The 17,932-nt window shown below is 47.5% G+C and overlaps 1 protein-coding gene across 1 annotated transcript in view; it reads left to right on the plus strand.

The window, feature by feature from the left end:
- LOC135905100 (uncharacterized) overlaps positions 1-17,428 on the plus strand; it is a 46,504-nt gene extending 29,076 nt beyond the window's left edge. Inside the window, exon 2 of the mRNA XM_065436091.2 lies at positions 13,608-17,428. Within this exon, the coding sequence (XP_065292163.2) occupies positions 13,608-16,134 (2,527 nt within the window). The 3' untranslated portion in view covers positions 16,135-17,428. The remainder of the gene's footprint in view (positions 1-13,607) is intronic.
- Positions 17,429-17,932: the final 504 nt, after the last annotated feature.

Genomic DNA, 17,932 nt, shown 5'->3' on the forward strand with positions numbered 1-17,932 from the left:
TTTTGTTGTTTTCATTTTTGGCTTCCCTACCTCTTGATGTGTTCAACTGATTTCTTTAGACCTTGTCATGTTCATATGCTGCGGTATTTGAAATCACCTATATATATGTTCTTAGTTTCAATAAAAATTTAGTTGAGAGTTAGCGCTCGTTCTGTCTGTTTCTAATCTCTGTCCGTGTCACTTCGCGCTACAATTCAAGATCGGGTTCTACAATCCTGAATCTAAAAAACTCTAGCGTCAGGCTAGATAACATTTCTGCTTATCGCTTAAAGCTCGTTGCTTCATATATTGCGGAAGTATTAAGCAATATAATTAATGCCATATTTAAATGTGGCACCTTTCCGCGCTCACTTAAGAAGGCTAAGTTAATCCCAGCACAAAAAAAGGTGATATAACAGAGGTCCTAAACTATCGCCCTATCTCTCCTCAATTAGCAAAATTATGTAAAAATTATTTTTGAAGCGCATTAACAAGTACCTAGACAAATTTAACTCATTAAAACCTTGCCGATTTGGTTTTCGTGCAGGTAGCTCAACCAATTTAGCTTTACTTAATCGATTTCTTAAAGTCTTCCATAGACAACGCCGATTTCGTCGGTTCTATATTTCTTGATTTTACTAAAGCCTTTGACGGCGTTAATCATAATATTTTGTTTACTAAACTAAAATGATTTGGTATAACTGGTCCACCTTTAACTTTTCAAAAAATTACATTCTTGATCGCGAACAATGTCTGCGTAAGTGTCGTTTACTCAAATGTTAAGGTCATTAAACAAGGGGTACCGCAGGCTTCAATACTTCGCCCTTTATTATTTTGCATCTACATTAATTACTTACTTGATTGCATTAATCTTCCTAAAGTTGTCCTTTACGCTGATGATACCACCATTTTCGATGTCACACAAACTGTTAACAACGCTAATCACTAAACTGAACAACGAATTGACCAAAGTTATTCAATGGAGTTCTTTGAGCAACCTAAATTTGAACTCGCTTAAATTTCAGTTCATGATTTTTAAATCATCTAAAAAAGTTTTCCCTTATCTACCCTAAGTATCCATAGGCCATCATTTAATCCCAGCGGTCGACTGTGCAACTTTCCTTGGCATAAAATTAGACCCTAACTTGAACTTTAATAATCATATTGCTTATGCCAGGCAAAAACTGCTTTTGGGATAAAGACTCTCATTAAATCTCGTCCATTTTCTTTCTGTTCACGCCTTATTTGCCTTCATACATAGTCACTTTACATATGGCATTACTCCGTGGGGAAATACATATGCCTGTGACCTTTCGTCCATACAGCACATTCAGAAGCAGGCGATTCGCATTATTACCAACCGTTCTTTTTACTCTAATGCTGCTCCGCTCCTTCAGGCTAAGCTTATTCTTCCTATATCTGGCTTGTTTAAATTTCATTTACCTATCACATTATTCAAATTACGTAACAAACCGGTCGCGTTTCAATTAATACACTGATTGCTCACAAATACCAATAGCCCTATGTTTTTTCATAATCACAACTTTCTATTACCTAAATGAAACACGAATTATGACAAAATGACTTCCTCATTCTGAACGATTCAACAGTGGAATTACTTACTTCATGCTCTTAAATCATCATCATCTTTGCATGCATTCAAATATGAACTTAAAATTTTCATTTTGTATAACTAGCTGTCCTGATTCACTTACTTCGTATATAAAGTGTGTACTTCACTTGCTAAATGGGTTATAACAATTTAGATTGGCAATGTGCGATTTATTTTTTATTTTACATGTATGACTCCTTGTATAAAAATCGAATGTATTCCTTTTCACTACTTCGTTATTTATTTACCTATGTATTGCATAAGTTTACACTGCTGTATTAAATAATCATTTTGTACCAATCTTCTTGTTAACCGAGGGTCCCGCTGCAGTCGTTTGAATTTGGGACCCTCGCCTGTATACTATTAACAACCAACTATACTGAAAGAATAATAAACTGAAACAGTATTAAGCACCCGGGTTGTAGGCATTCAGCGATTTCCTTAAAAAAAAAGAGATAAGGAAGGGAAACATTATTTCATCTCGAGGAGCAGGATGCCTCTTACCTCGAGAGATTTCCAATGGACTCACGACAACTTGCTCTTTAAAGGAAGCGTTTGCTTGCTCGAGCTTTACTACTCATAGGCAATACAATACTGTTGTGTAGCACTCCCGGTAATGTGCTGCACAAATACATTTACGGTTGCAGGCAAAGGGACATCAATGCGCTTTGCGCAGCCATAACTCCATAGGCAGAACCAGCAGATATCCGCACTCGGGCAAACAAAACAATGCGTTACGAAACGCGCTCAGATATCTCACAATGAAAGAACACGGCCGTTATAGTGCGCTCGAGTTTCAAAAGTACTTGAGCTGCGGTCAGCCCGGAATCCTCAGACGGTCATTAAAAGCGCTGACCAATGCAGCACCACACACATTCGTATGATTGTGGGAGCAGTTTTGTTGAAAAATGACCATCGCACTATAGGCATTATACGCGCGAACATCGCTCCAAGAAGCATTCCAGTCACGTGCACGTAGAAACATTCAACGGCCTTTCTAGGAGCGTATATTGTTCAGCCACAACGCACGAACTCAGTCTGAAGGCGTTCTTCTCAGCCATGAAAGAGAATGGAGAACCGCAAATGACCGCCTCGGCTTACATCTCGCACAGCTTTGGTGGGCGTGCGCAGTAATGTTTCAGTAATGGCAGAAAACAGCCGCCATTTTGCTTGAAATGTAAGTGCAACTCCAGAGATCTCGGGGAAAAGAGACTTTGGAAAATTCGTTGCTTCAGGTATTGTTTCGCAATAAACGCTCCTGCAAAGCTTCGCAACGAAACGATAGATGCATGCACGCCTGTCGCATGGCTTTGTCTGAGCGCAGTTTGGATGAGGTCATCCCGCGAGAATGTACATACATTATACCTCACCGCCCTAAGTGAAGGCGAACTTTCGTTCGATCGATGTTCGCCTTCTTTTTCACGACCACTGGACAACGACGCAAACGAAAAATTTTGATACGGGTAATGTTTGCTGCTCTAGGCACGACAAACGCGCCAGTTTACCCGATCAGGTAGCAGCCCGAGACGAATCTTTGTGCTCTTTGATTGCTTGTGCTGTAAAGGCATGTAAACAAGAGTGCACAGGCTCAACAGTTACGCAACTATGTGGCTGCTTGCTTGTCCGAGGCTGTCGCTACAATTGCACGGCATTTTCCCTCGTGCTTGTCTTAGTCCGCCGGTCTTGAATCAATTACCCCCAATGTGTACTTTGCTTCGCCGTTGTCTCGCCATCGTAATCTTCGCGAGCGTAAAACGTTGCATTAGGTAAGAACCTCATGCGGGAAAAAGAGAGACGATGGTGTTTTCTCATAGAAGCTGCGGGAACGCTTCTACGAAATCATTGAACTTCGCCTGCGTTTCAAAGCGCACGTGACAGGCTGTATCATGTGATCGAGACATGCGCAACGTCACTGTTAACTAGACTAACCTACATTAATGTACAGCACAGGCTCATGGCATGCCAGCGATTGCAACATTCATTCAAATTCTTTTATCGAATGCCCTGCGATTTGGTGGGGCGATTTGGTGGGGCGGGCAACCCTTGTCCGAGGTTTCGGACAAGGGTTGTTGGCCCTTGGCGGCTTCCTCGGCTCGCTGGACGGTCCAGAGTTGGTGCTGCAGGCCCGAACTGAGCAACACTGACTCCCAGCGCGCGCGGAGGCTGTCGCTCTTTGAGGCTGCATCACCATTATTCTGTATTATAGCCGTACATTCCCATAGGATATGCTCCAGGGTGGCTCTAGAGTCGCAATGTCTGCACTTGCCAGACGTGTATAAGTCTGGGTGTATTAGGTGCACGATAGCTGGACTCGAGGGTGCAGCGGTGGCGTAGAGGTGGAGCATCCGCCTCGCGTGCAAGAAGAGCGTGGTTCGAATCTGGGTGCCGCGCAATTTTTCACCGGATTAAAAAAAAATCCACGTGTTGATAAAATTGCGTAAACAGGCCTGAAGTGCGGCCTGTTCCCGGTGACCAGAACCGGTAACGCACTTTCTCACCAGAGCAGTATTGACCGGCGTCGTGCAGTACTTTTGCCACAAAATGTCGGCCACAACCTCCTATATGAATACAACAATCAAACCCCGGCCCTCAGTCCCCAGCAGCTGCGAAGCAACTGAACACGGCGGCGGTCAGACCTGCGACATAGCAGAGTGTGCCAAGAATTCCTAGCTCCGGACAGGCCGCCATTGGAATCTGAACCTGGCAACGTTTAACGTTAGAACTTTATCTAGTGAGGCGAGTTTAGCAGTGCTATTGGAGCAATTATAGGGCAGTAAATGAGGCATAATAGGGCTCAGTGAAGTTAGGAGGACGAAAGAAGCATATACAGTGCTGAAAAGCGGGCACGTCCTGTGCTACCGGGGCTTAGCGGAGAGACGAGAACTAGGAGTCAGATTCCTGATTAATAAGGATATAGCTGGTAACATAGAGGAATTCTATAGCATTAAGGAGAGGGTGGCAGGTCTTGTTGTGAAACCTAACAGGAGGTACAAATTAAAGGTCGTATAGGTCTACGCCCCTACATCCAGTCATGATGACCAGGAACTCGGAACGCTTCTATGAAGAGGTGGAATCGGCGATGGGTAAAGTCGAAACAAAATACACTATACTGATGGGCGACTTCAATGCCAGGGTAGGAGAGAAGCAGGCTGGAGACAAGTCAGTGGGTAAATATGACACAAGGTCTAGGAATAGCAGGGTAGAGTTATTAGTAGAGTTTGCAGAACAGAATAAGATGCGGATAATGAATACGTTCTTCCGCAAGCGGGATAGCCGAAAGTGGACGTGGAGGAGCCCGAGTGGCGAGACTAGAAATGAAATAGACCTTGCACTCTGCGCTAACCCTGGCATCATACAAGATGTGGACGTGCTCGGCAAGGTGCGCTGCAGTGACCATAGGTTGGTAAGAACTCGAATTAGCCTAGACTTGAGGAGGGAACGGAGGAAACTGGTACATAAGAAGCCAATCAGTGAGTTAGCGGTAAGAGGGAAAATAGAGGAATTCCGGATCAAGCTACGGAACAGGTATTGTTGGTACAGGTAGTGTAGGAACAGGTAGTGTTGGAACAGGTAGTGTTGAAGCAATGACCGACAATCTTATGGGAACAATTAAGGAGTGTGCAATAGAAGTCGGTGGTAGCTTTGTTAAACAGGATGCCGGTAAGCTATCGAAGGAGACGAAAGATCTGATTAAGAAGCGCCAATGTATGAAAGCCTCTAACCCTACGGTTTGAATAGAACTGGCAGAACTTTCCAAGTTAATCAACAGGCGTAAGATAGCTGACATAAGGAAGTATAATATGGATAGAATTGAGCACGCTCTCAGGAGCGGAGGAAGCCTAAAAACAGTGAAGAAACTAGGAATAGGCAAGAATCAGATGTGTGCGTTAAGAGACAAAGCCTGCAATATCATTACTAATATGGATGAGATAGTTCAAGTGGCTGAGGAGTTCTATAGAGATTCATACAGTACCAGTGGCACCCACGACAATAATGGAAGAGGGAATAGTCTAGAGGAATTTGACAGCACACAAGTAACGCCGGAAGAAGTAAAGAAAGCCTTGGGAGCTATGCAAAGGGGGAAGGCTGCTGGGTAGGATCAGGTAACAGCAGATTTGTTGAAGGATGGTCGGCAAATTGTTCTACAAAAACTGGCCACCCTGTATACGCAATGCCTCATGACCTCGAGCGTACCGGCAATTTGGAAGAACGAACACATTATCTTGATCCATAAGTAGGGGACGCCAAAGACTTGAAAAATTATAGACCAATCAGCTTACTGTCAGTTGCCTACAAAGTATATACTAAAGTAATCGCAAATAGAATCAGGAACACCTTAGAGTTCTGTCAACCAAAGGACCAGGCAGGATTCCGTAAAGGCTACTCAACAATAGGCCATATTCACACTATCAATCAGGTGATATAGAAATGTGCGAAATATAACCAACCCTTATATATAGCCTTCATTGATTACAAGAAAGCGTTTGATTTAGTCGAAACTTCAGCAGTCTTGCAGGCATTACGGAATCAGGATGTAGACGAGCCGTATGTAAAAATACCAGTGAAAGATATCTATAGCGGCTCCACAGCCACCGTAGTCCTCCATAAAGAAAGCAACAGATTCCCAATAAAGAAAGGCGTCAGGCAGGGAGGTACGATCTCTCCAATGCTGTTCACAGCGTGTTTACGGGAGGTATCCAGAGACCTGGATTGGGAAGAATTGGGGATAAGAGTTCATGGAGAATACCTGAGTAACCTGCGATTCGCTGATCATATTGCCTTGCTTACTAACTCAGCGGACCAATTGCAATGCATGCTTACTGACCTGAAGAGGCAAAGCAGAAGAGTGGGTCTAAAAATTAATCTGCAGAAAACTAAAGTAATGTTTAACAGTCTCGGAAGAGAACAGCAGTTCACGATAGGTAGCGAGGCACTGGAAGTTGTAAGAGAATACATCTACTTAAGGCAGGTAGTGACCGCTGATCAGGATCATGAGACTGAAATAATCAGAAGAATAAGAATGGGCTCAGGTGCGTTTGGCACGCATTCTCAGATCATGAACAGCAGGTTGCTATTATCCCTGAAAAGAAAAGTGTTTAATTGATGTGTCTTACCAGTACTCACCTACGAGGCAGAAACCTGGAGGCTTACGAAAAAGGTTCTAGTTAAATTGAGGACGATGCAACGAGCTATGGAAAGAAGAATGATGGGTGTAACGTTAAGGGATAAGAAAAGGGCAGATTGGGTGAAGGAACAAACGCGAGTTAGTGACATCTTAGTTGAAATCAAGAAAAAGAAATGGGCATGGGCAGGACATGTAATGAGGAGGGAAGATAACCGATGGTCATTGAGGGTTGCGGAATGGATTCCAAAAGAAGGGAAGCGGAGCAGGAGGCGGCAGAAAGTTAGGTGGGCGGATGAGATTAAGAAGTTTACAGGAACATGGCCACAATTAGCACATGACCGGGGTAGTTGGAGAAGTATGGGAGAGGCATTAGCCCTGCAGTGGGCGTAGCCAGGCTGATGATGACGATGAGCTGGACTCGGATACGATCTGGATTGTAACTGCCGCCATTCGACAGGCAAACTTTTGCTTAATTTCGGGTGCGGCGGCGGGAATGTGCATAAGGTGGGCGCCGACAAGGGTAAAACGAAAAATTCGTGGCAGCGTGAAGTTTTTCTTGAAATGTGCACAGGCAATGAAATTGTGCCTTGGTAGATGTTTTTATAAAGCAGACATTACACGTTCTGTTTTCTTGTCACGGCAATGGACGCCGTGGCGCGTGAAGTCAAAATGTTAATTGGCGTCTCATGTGGCGCTCGGTGCAAGGTCATTTCTTAAATTTTGTGTGCATGTCGAAGGAAGAGGCACACGTTTTAGAAAGCAGATTTTAGGCGCCCGTTCCCGCGGCGAGCGTCGGCGTCACTTGTCACCGAGCGAGCGAGCACAGCGAAAGATGAGAGCTAACTCGGCGCGAGGAGAAAAGCGGAGAGGAGGGTGCAGCGGAACCATGAGGTGGAAATCGGAGGAGGGTATGGCGAAAGGGTGAGGAGGAAAGCGGAGTGTCGGCGGCGACCAGGCATATCGGCCAGCGCGGAAATAGAGCGCTGGCGTAGTCTTCGGATCCACTGCTCATGCACTCCTTGGACTGTGGTGCCGCCGCCGCTATTAGTGGCGAGACCCGCTCCGGCTCGCTCGGCTGCCGCGCGCGCTCGTTCCCTTCGTGTATGCTTGGGGTATGGGTGGCTCGAAGCGTACTTATTGAAGGATATGTCATTGTCTTCCTTTTTACTGCCATGCCTGAACGAAAGTTACTTCTTCAAAAGCGCGTGAGTCAAGAGAATTTGCGGCTTGGATGTCGCAAGCTATGTAGCGTTGAAGGCGTCTACTGGTTTAGCGATGCATATATGCGCCGTGTCTGTCCATAAATATTGCGTAAAAACAATGTCTGCAAATTCAGCACGCGAAGTTGTGTAGGATGCTTCGCTGAACACTTAACATTCCCTTACTACTTAGCTATGGGAGATGTTGCATTTTACACGGAAGAAAAATATTAGTATTTGGAGTCAGCATGTTATCCGCCTTAGAAAGACACTGCCCAGCGAAGCTGTCATCATGATTATTATTACTCTGGTGCGTTGTTCTAGTCAAATACGGCCTCTTAATTAATGCGTAAAAGAAAGAGTTAGGCGCGCATTTTAAATGAAACATTTGCTCGTACTTTCATAGCTCTCTGAAACAGGCCCCATAAAAGGAATTCCTTATGACTGCTAACACGATGGCGCGTCATGTATAGTATTTACATAGTTAAGTCACAAATACCATAGCAGCAATGACCTGAAAGAAAAGTATCGTGGTTAAGATTGAGAGCCAATCAATTGCAAGCGATGAAATGTTTCATGGTGGCCCTCAGTAGCCTTTATCGACAATATGGCACACCCCTCACGCAACGGTAGCAACCGATTGTCGTTATGGCGAGGCACGCATTGTTCGCGAAACCCATCAGTTCACTATACCTTCGAATTTAAACCATGAAGCAGTTCTTTACAGTGCCAGTTACAGTGCCTACAGTATACTCGAGGTACTACAACGCAGCTTACGGTGCCTAGGAAAGGAAAATTCAAACACCTTCTGCCTCACCATGACTCGATCCAGCCTTGTTCAATTATACAAACGGAGAACTATTCGCTTCGTCAGTACATAAAAGATAACCTCGCAAACTTTCATAAGGAAGACACCACAAGCCTCGCCTATTTCGCTTGATTTTTCACCCTCCACCGGGGAATTATGATATCGTCAATATGTCCCATACTACTAATGAATGATGCTTCGGCTTCTTTCTGGTTGTAGACATACGGTCAAAAATGCATATTTCACTAAAATATTTGGGCCGAGCAGCCTGTGTCAGTTCGCCAAACGGATTCGTCATGTATATTGCTCAAGCAACAAACACCAGTAAATTGCCCACGTGAGTTGTACGTGTAGCACGCAAAAGGGAATATATATTGGTACATTCCTTTTCGTATTCTGCAAACAGCTGTAAGCCTCAATTAGCTTTAATTGAAATTACCGCCATTTAAAGTAAACACGTGAAGAACCGCCTAATTTTGAGCAGTTAAAGAAGCAAGTGGTGCTGGTATAACCTACACTGCAATGTTAGTCAAGTCCTAGTGTTACTGCCGAGCATTGCTGTGAAGAAATGCAAAAATTCGATATTATACCATGAACTCCTCGTCGGGAGAAAACTTGTTTGAGCGGATTAAAATCAAGGTAACTGTTGTAGAAGTCACATATAGCCAGCGTTTCTGACATACTTGTTGCGCAGCACAAGGTATGGTTTCCCCATAACTAGATTCTTATATGCTATATTTTTGCGGCTGTCGATCCGCGCATGAAAAACCCGCAAATGAGCTGGTCTGCGCTCCTTCGGCTGGCACTGTAGCGTTGCCTTTGAGAACTGCATTGTCGTATAAGAACTAAGCTTGTTGAATATATTTTCTCGAAAGAAGACGTCGCAAAAATATACCCGAGACAACCGCCATAATTATACAAGCAGAGGGAACGAGAGCGAACAAAGGAAAACACTGCAGAAGGCGCCCGGGCACACACGCGAGTCCGTGCCCTGACGTCATGCGAGCGGCGCTCGCAGCGCCCCTGTAGTTCGTTCTCGGGGCTAATAGAGAATGCGCTCCGCGCGAGCCGCGCGATCCCGTGTTCAAGCTTTCTTTTTGCACGATCAGCGACGCACCCGGTGTAAATGCTCTACCTGCCGCTGCTGCTGCCCGAGCAGAGGCTCTGCGCCACCGCCGAGAGCACTCTCGCGTTCAGAATCAAATTCTTTGCCATAATATATCGCGAATTCAAAACACCTAAAGATGACATTCGCTGCTGCCAGATCGGGACCCGTATTCGGAAAATGTCGTTTACGTAAGAACATTTTCTCATTGGCCTGCGTTAGGACGTCGGACACTATAGCGATCGGGACGAAAATGAGACCATTACTGCGGCGGTGGTCAATCACTGAGAGCACTTTAAGAAAATCAGATTCTTAGTATTAGGTGCCACACCCACGATATCATTATGAAGTATGCCGTATGGGGTGTCTGCGAATTAATTTTGACCACCTGGGGTTCTTGAAAGGCGCACGGAATACACGGTACACAGGTGTTTTTGCATCCCCACCCCATCGAAATGCGGCTGCGGTGGTCAAAATTTGACATGATGGTGACCGCCCTGTCAAACAGATATAATGAACTATAATAGGCACCTTCTTCTTTTTATTCACATACCTTAAGGGCCCTTTACGGGCATTACATAGGGGGTTAAAAAAACCCAATGAAGTGAGCATATTGCATAACACAGCGAAAAATCAGAAAAGCATAAACAAACATGCGCTCAGGAAAACAGGGAACATATCTGGATAAAAGAAGTGTTTGAGAACACGTACACACGTGGACTACAATGCTCAAGACAATGTAAAAAAGAATACACTTCTGATAATAATCTGTTAAGGACCAGAACAGAGTAAGCACTTCAGTTTGTTCACAAATGCGTCGTAATTATTTTCGGAAACGATTTCTGCAGGTAGTTTATTCCAATGATAAATGGCAAGGAACAATGGCGAATGACGCATAAGTTTGGTATGAGCTATTTTGGGTTGCACTTTAAGGCAGTGGTCTAATCGGGGCAAAATGCGAGTTGCTGGTTTGATATGAGAGTCTGTGAACGGTGAAGGATTGGGATAGAGCTTGTGAAAGCGACCAGCCGGTGTGCGAAAATAGCGAGAGTAGGAGTGCGAGAACAATCTCCTGTTCGAGCATCGACGGCTACAGGGTCGTTTGCTCGTGTGCTGGATGCAGCCCCGTAGCTTCTTATACGCTTCCAGCGAAAGCGCAAATTCGCACATGGCCTTTTGAGCAAGCTCCGCGCAACTCCCATTTGCTACGATTGACGTCGTCTCCCGTGGTTCTCGCGCGCGAAAATTTCTTACAATGATCGGTTACAAGAAACAAATTAATGGGCTATGTCGCTTTGAAAAGAATAGCCTGTCGCAGACGATGTTCGGAACAGAACATATATACTATACTCGGCACGCATGTGCCTACTCCTCCTATTTTCGCAGGTGTGTTCAGTGACCCGGAGCTGTAATCATTATAGTGCTCCCACATCTTTCACAATATAGTGCTAGCGTTGAACGCATAACATGTCAGTGGCCTATAGCGATCAGATCGGACACAGTAGGCGCAAGCGCGCAGAGTACTGTACTCTGCAATGCGATCGTCATTCTGCTACACTGCTCACTTGAGGAGAAAACACTCCCTGTAGATGTTACCTGTGTGGTCCTGTTTGCAGAAACCGGTGTTAAGCAGAACACGTGCACAACTAATGGTGCATTCGGCTGGTTTTTGAGCGCTCGCAACACGTTCGGTTGGTGCCTCCAGAGCTCGGAGGCGCTGTGTCTTCGACCTGAGAGCGCGACCCAGAGTTTGCGGAGTTCCGGTGATGTGACTGCTGCATTTTCCATTGGTCATGCGTCTGCAGCAAAAGTGTAGTATAGTGCAAATGCAGGTGCGTGCTGTTGGCCATTCATGTTTGTTTACATCAGAAGCGCTGGCATGCTTCTTCGATCTATCGGCCGATAGAAGCCGTACGTTCGGCTTGGGCACGCTTTCTGTGGTTTTTATGTAGAGGGGCCTCCGAGTCGGAGCGCGGTAAACCAGCCGAATGGACATGCCATCGTGTCCGTATCATCTGCAAGACGCTTTCCATATTTCTTTAAGGCGGTAACATTCTTAGCGTGCTTCGACCATCTTCCGGGGGCTATGTTTGTATATTTGGATCTACGGACGAGTATCTAACTGTTTTCCCGTCTAACTTGCTCCCTGGGTAGTCCGTGGTCGCATGGGTAGCGCATCGGGCTGCTGTGCTTAAAAGAGGGTTCGAAACCAACCATCGGACCGACTTGGGCCACTGGGTATGTGCAACTGAGTGTGCGGCAAGCGAGGAAACAATTGTTCGCAGGCACCGGCGCGCCACGCTCCTCGTCTCCTCGTCCACGCGCAGGCTTCTCGGCAGTGCCACTGGATGGCGCAGTTTGCCCACAAAGAAGCCGCAGAGGGGAGCCCGGTTGCCGCTTGGCATCTCGGAGGCCATACGCAGCCTTCGCGGCAGCGACGGTAGATGGCGCCGAGTGCTCTTAGGGAAGCGCGAACTCGCCAATCCCGCGTGTTGCATATCTTACATTCGCGTGATTGTAGCGGTGGTTGTGCCTTGCACAGAAGCCAGTCAATATTTCCGCACGGTGAACATGAAATGACACACTGAGCAAATTACGTTCGTTGTTAAGAGGAAGCTTTAGCTCGGGTGCTCCTATCTAAATACATGTAAAAGGAGAATTCGTTTTTCTCGGCAACCACTGCACCAAATTTGACGGGGTTTGCTGCGTTTAAAAGAAAACCTTAAAGTCTAGTGACTGTTGGTTTCGAATTTTTAAGTTAGGTTGTCAATTTTTTATAAAAAATTGTCAAAAATAGCAAATTTTCAGAAAACGAAACTATGAAGTTTAAAACTCTGTAACTCAATGAGAAAAAATGATATCGCAATTCTGTGAATTGTATCTGATAGCACATCTAAAGCGGACAAAATTGATGTGTTACACATGAACTTCAAAAAATGCATTAATATGTAATTACAACTTTTGCAAAACCCTCGTAAACAATGTAACAAATTCACGTAAGATGTAAAATGACATATAATATTTGTCCGCTTTGAATGATCTAATGGATGCCGTTTACAGAACCGCGATATCTGTTCTTGATGCAGAGCTATTAGTTTGTAAACTTCATGCTTCTATTTTTTTCAAATTTCTGAATTTTTGAAAATTTTTCTAACAAAATTCAAGCCCTAAATCAAAATTCTGCTTCCAACAGTCACTAGAATTTATCTTACTCTCTCAAATGCAACAAATTTCATCAAAATCGGTCCGGGGGTTGTCTCAGAAAAACGTTTTTGCGTTTTTACATGTATTTGAATAGGCCGCATCGGAGTTGGGCCCGAGCTAAAGCTTCCTCTTAACAAAAACTATATGCAATTGCAGAACTGGTCATGGTGCTAAGTATTAGTGAAATTGTAAGTTTACTGAAAATAAACTGCAGTTTTGAGTCGTCAGTATATAAAACTTAAGTGCTAGCTTAACAGTGTTTTGACTAAGGCGTCTGGAATATGTTAACTTAGGGTACGGACGACGACGAGCAGAGGACGGTGCACCGTTACAGTTTCCTTCCAAGTTCACAAAGTTGTTCGTGCGTAAGATTGTTTCGAAAGGGGCCGGCCTTGGCGAACTCCTTCTTGAGAACCGCTTTTATAATACAGTTGGCAGACAAGTCTCATTAATCATGACGATGACGTAAAAGGCGCCAGCACTTGATAAATTGCCGATCTTTACTAAAAAAAAAGTATTGCGAATTCTCCCCCTCGCTAGTCATATCCTCTACAGCATGTTGCCTTTCTTCGCAGGTGGGCCCTCGTGGCAGTGGCTGCCGCACTGCTGTCGACACCAGGCCTGGCTGAGGACCCGGCGCGGATGAAACGCCAGTCACGGCCGCCGCAAGACCCTTCGCACGACCCCAACTATAGCGTGTTCGTGCGGGCGCTGCCGCCGAACGCCAACCCTCCTGCAGGGCCCCAGCCGCCCAACAGTCCGGTCCGCTTCGCGAACGACTTCGCCCAACCCGTGCAGCAGTCGCCGCCGCCCCAGTTCTCGGTACGCAACCAGCCCCAGTACCAATTCCAGCAACAGCCGCAGCAACAGCCGCAGCAACAGCCGCAACAACAGCCGCAGCAGCAGCAACATCAGCCGCAACAGCAGCTGCAGTTCCAGTTCAACCGTCAACAGCAGTCGCTGTCTCCACAACAGCTCTTACTTCAGCAGCAACAGCAGCAGCAACAACAGCAGCAGCAACAGTTTAGGCAGTTCCAGCAGCAGAACCCGCAGCCACAGCAGCCGCCACAACTTTCAGTTCAACAGCCGCAGCAACCGTTTCCCCATCAGCAGCAACAAGTGTTCAATAACCAACAGCAACAGCATCGCCAACAGCAGCAGCAGCAGCAGCAGCAGCAGCAGCAGCAGCAGCAGCAGCAGCAGCAGCAGCAGTTTATCAGTCCGCAGCAGCAACAGCAACAGCAGCAGCAGTTTCCTCAGCAGCAGCAGTTTCCTCAGCAGCAACAGTTTCCTCAGCAGCATCAGCAACAAGTGCCTCAACAGCGCCAGCAATTTAGCTTTTCCGACGGAAGTCAGCAGCAGCCCAGACAAGGCTTCGCGTTCCCGCAACAGGCGCCCGTTACGCCGTCGACCACACCGAAACCACCTCCATCATTGCAGTCCTTCCCGAGACACTCGTTCTCAGTATCCTCTTCGACGTCATCCGAGGATGCTCTGAGGCAAGGTAAGATCGTCGGCTCTATTCAGCCACCCGCTCAGGTCATCCAGAAATCACCGGCTTCGGAAATCGAGTCCAGCAAGCAAGCCGAGGCCAAAGACAAGGCTGCCAAAAGCAAGGACAAAGAGAAAGATGAGTACGTAGTTTACTACTATTACTACTATGATGATGACAACAAGAAGAATTTGTCCCTTAATTTCGACGACGTTCCCAGCCTGGAAGGTTTTGACAAGACCGATGGCTCTAAGCTGAAGGGTAAGGGTTCCAGTCAAAGGCTGGCTTCGCCTAACCCACAGAACAGGTTCGAACCCAAGACAGTCACAACGAGCCCACCGTCAGGGCAACAACCAGCGCCACCTCCTGCTTTCCCTCTAGAGCATGGTGTCACATCTGCTCCTCAGACTGTCACCCAAGTCTCGGTGTCGGTCTCCGTCTCCGAAGGAACGCACGTCTTGCTTCCAAGTCAACCGTTCGAGGCTAAACGTCCACCGCTTGCGGGCCCACCGAACTTGGGATTCACGGGAGCTAAACTCGTACCAGATCCAGGAGTTCCGATTGGTCCTGCACCTGATGTCCGAGGACTTGTCACGCCTCAAGGTTCGCCTGTATCCACCGTGTCACCGCCGTCGGACACGCAGGTAGCCAACGAGATCAGCGGCAGGAAAGGAGCGGCCGACCTCTTGACTACATCTGCAGAGACCACTACTCCGACGACGACCACCACGACAACAGAGGCACCGACCACTCTAGCACCGACGACAACGACAACCGAGGAACCGACGACCACGACTGAGAAGACGAAGAGGCCTTTCGGCAACAGGAGGCGGTTCGGCGGAGCGCACGGCGCGGGTGCGCATGTCAGAGCGCCCGGTTCCCGAAAGTCGCACACCACGTCCACGACGACGACGACGCCAGCCACATCATCCACGCGAAGACTGCTGGGAGGACTGCGGCGAAACCGGCCGACGCCACGATCGTCGTCTAGCAGACTCCAGTTCGGCCGGCGTCCTTCGCCTATCCACTCGCGGCACCAGAAGGAGGAAGAGCCCGAGGAAGAAGAGAGCACGTCGCCAGCGGACGCAGAGCCGACTACGACCACCGCTGCTCCTGCAAACAACGGCAAGAAGCGCTTCGGCGGAAGCAGCCGCTTCGGTGGGAAGTCTGCGAGGACAAGGACCTCTAGCACGGCGGCGTCTTCGACAACGGCAGCACCCAAAAGACCCGGAGCTCGGCCCAGCTCTGGCGGGCTGTTCGGGCGCACCAATCGGGGTTCCAGGCCCCGCACGTCGTTCACCCGCCACCGACCTGGACACAAGAAGGTCGAGGAGGAAGAGAAGCCGGAAGAGAACGAGGAGTCGTCGCCGGTGACCACGCCGGAGAACAAGGAAGAGGCTTCGGCGGCATCTACCGAGACAGCCTCCAAGCATGAGGAAGCAGCGGCAGCTGCCTCCGATTCGGAGGCCACGTCTGAAGACAGCCACGCCACGGAGGCGCCCGCCGTCACGCCCGAGAGCAAGCCGGCGCATGGCCGGAGTCGCTTCGGGTCCAGACCGCGACCCGCGCTCTTCGGAGGTAGCCGGCCGCGACCAGTCCTGGGACGATGAATGGTGAACCGTGGAATGCGCACGTGAGATCACGAGAACACATGTCGTGAGACTCTTTCCCCCCTCCCCCCTCTTTTCACGCACAGTGACCGTGGCCGTGTCAACGGTGCGAAGCAGCGGTGGCACAGAGCGCGGTCGATGAGCTCTCACCAAGTCACCAGCCAGCAGCTTCCTCGTGTTGTACTACTAACGTCACCCCCTTGACAAGGCCGCAGTTCAGCAGCACCTGTCATGTGTGCCAGTGCTGTGGATCGCGATCACTGTTCAGGCAATGAGTGAAAGTATAGCTTCTGTCGTTTCGCCTTATTAGTCCACCCGTCAAACTAGTGCGGGAAGGACCTCAACTCCGTGACTTCCTGTTCGCATTATCAGCAGAGCAATCGGTGGCAATATGCCGGAACCAATCCAGAAGGCCAAACACATACGTAGTAAGAGTGCGTGCAGGCAGAAAGAAGGCCAGCAGTTCGTTGCATAAACAAAAACTACTTAATGCTTAATTGCTGAGGGTCTTCGTCATGGAGAAATAACAGCACATCATGCAGACTTCATGGACGTTCTAAATAAGAGGAAGTCACGTTATGAGGACATTACGTAAGAACGTATACGTAAAAGGGCATGTGCCGCTGGCAAATGATGGCAGCGAGGTGCAAAGGCTGCTGATTATATATATATAAGCTGCACACCATTTCTTTCCGACCTAGCAAATTTTGAGATAGAGGAAGACAATCCAGGAGACTGTGCTTAATATTCTTCTCCGCCGCTGTCCGAGGCTATTCTTGTCCAAAAGAGTTTCTCGGAGTCATGTGCAATTTTTTTGAAAATACACCTCGACAAGGTAACGCACTAAGCTTTACGCCTGCGAAGTACTCGAAAGTGCACTGTATACCCTGTAAATACTACTGCATACTGCGCGCCGCTCTGTACTAAGCCGTTACATGCTCACGTATGTGCCGCGAAGCATGTGTTGCAAGTGGCTCTCAGCGCAGTGGCCTACCAACGGCAATCTAAAGCGTTGTCCGTTCGTTTCAGTGCCATGTTGAGACACACTTGCATTAGGTACCCTTGACGGCAGCTTCACTGCAACGACGATGACGCTGGTGGTTCATCGGTAGAAACTACAGTGGTTTCTAGCAGTGAATTCTCGCCTTGCGTTAAACATATGCGCTGACGTCAACGGAAGAAAGCGACCAACATTCTACGTATGACTGTACGAGTGCTTTGGTTGTTGTACGTTTTTTTATTGTTTTGTTTTTTTCGCAAGAGGATTTCATAAAGTGTTGTTTTGCTTACGGCTCTTGTGGCTTCACATGTCGTTCTTCTTACCTCTTCTCTCCTACTAGGGGAAAGCGGAACATTTACCTCGAGTGTGCCATGCGTAAAAAGCAACTACACAATGCTTGATAATTGTATCTCCACACGCCGCCGTTTGTCAGGGTGTTCCTGGGCCGCCGAATGTACGTGGTGTCCAACAGCGCTGTGTAAGTTCGCGGTGTTTGCAAAAAGCAATGTCATGCGACACGTAAATAGGAAGGCCGAGTAACCTGGTGTGCGGTGCCAGAAGCACCAACCGCCAGGCAAGGGAAACATTGCCGACGCTCCGAAGGCTGCTAAGTATTCTCAATATTTTGCAAGTGCATAAATATTTAAGGCGAACGCTCAGCCCGCCGACAGTCTTATCCCTACGCTTAATTACGCAAAAAGTAGGAAGTTACAAGCCAGCAGACACGGCTGCCGCTTCCTGGTCGTTTTTCTGAAGGTTTAATCTTGCCCGTTTTCAGAGCAACGCGCGTGAGCTGCA

This window comes from Dermacentor albipictus, chromosome 1 (assembly GCF_038994185.2).
Source record: "Dermacentor albipictus isolate Rhodes 1998 colony chromosome 1, USDA_Dalb.pri_finalv2, whole genome shotgun sequence".
Classification (NCBI taxonomy): domain Eukaryota; kingdom Metazoa; phylum Arthropoda; class Arachnida; order Ixodida; family Ixodidae; genus Dermacentor; species Dermacentor albipictus.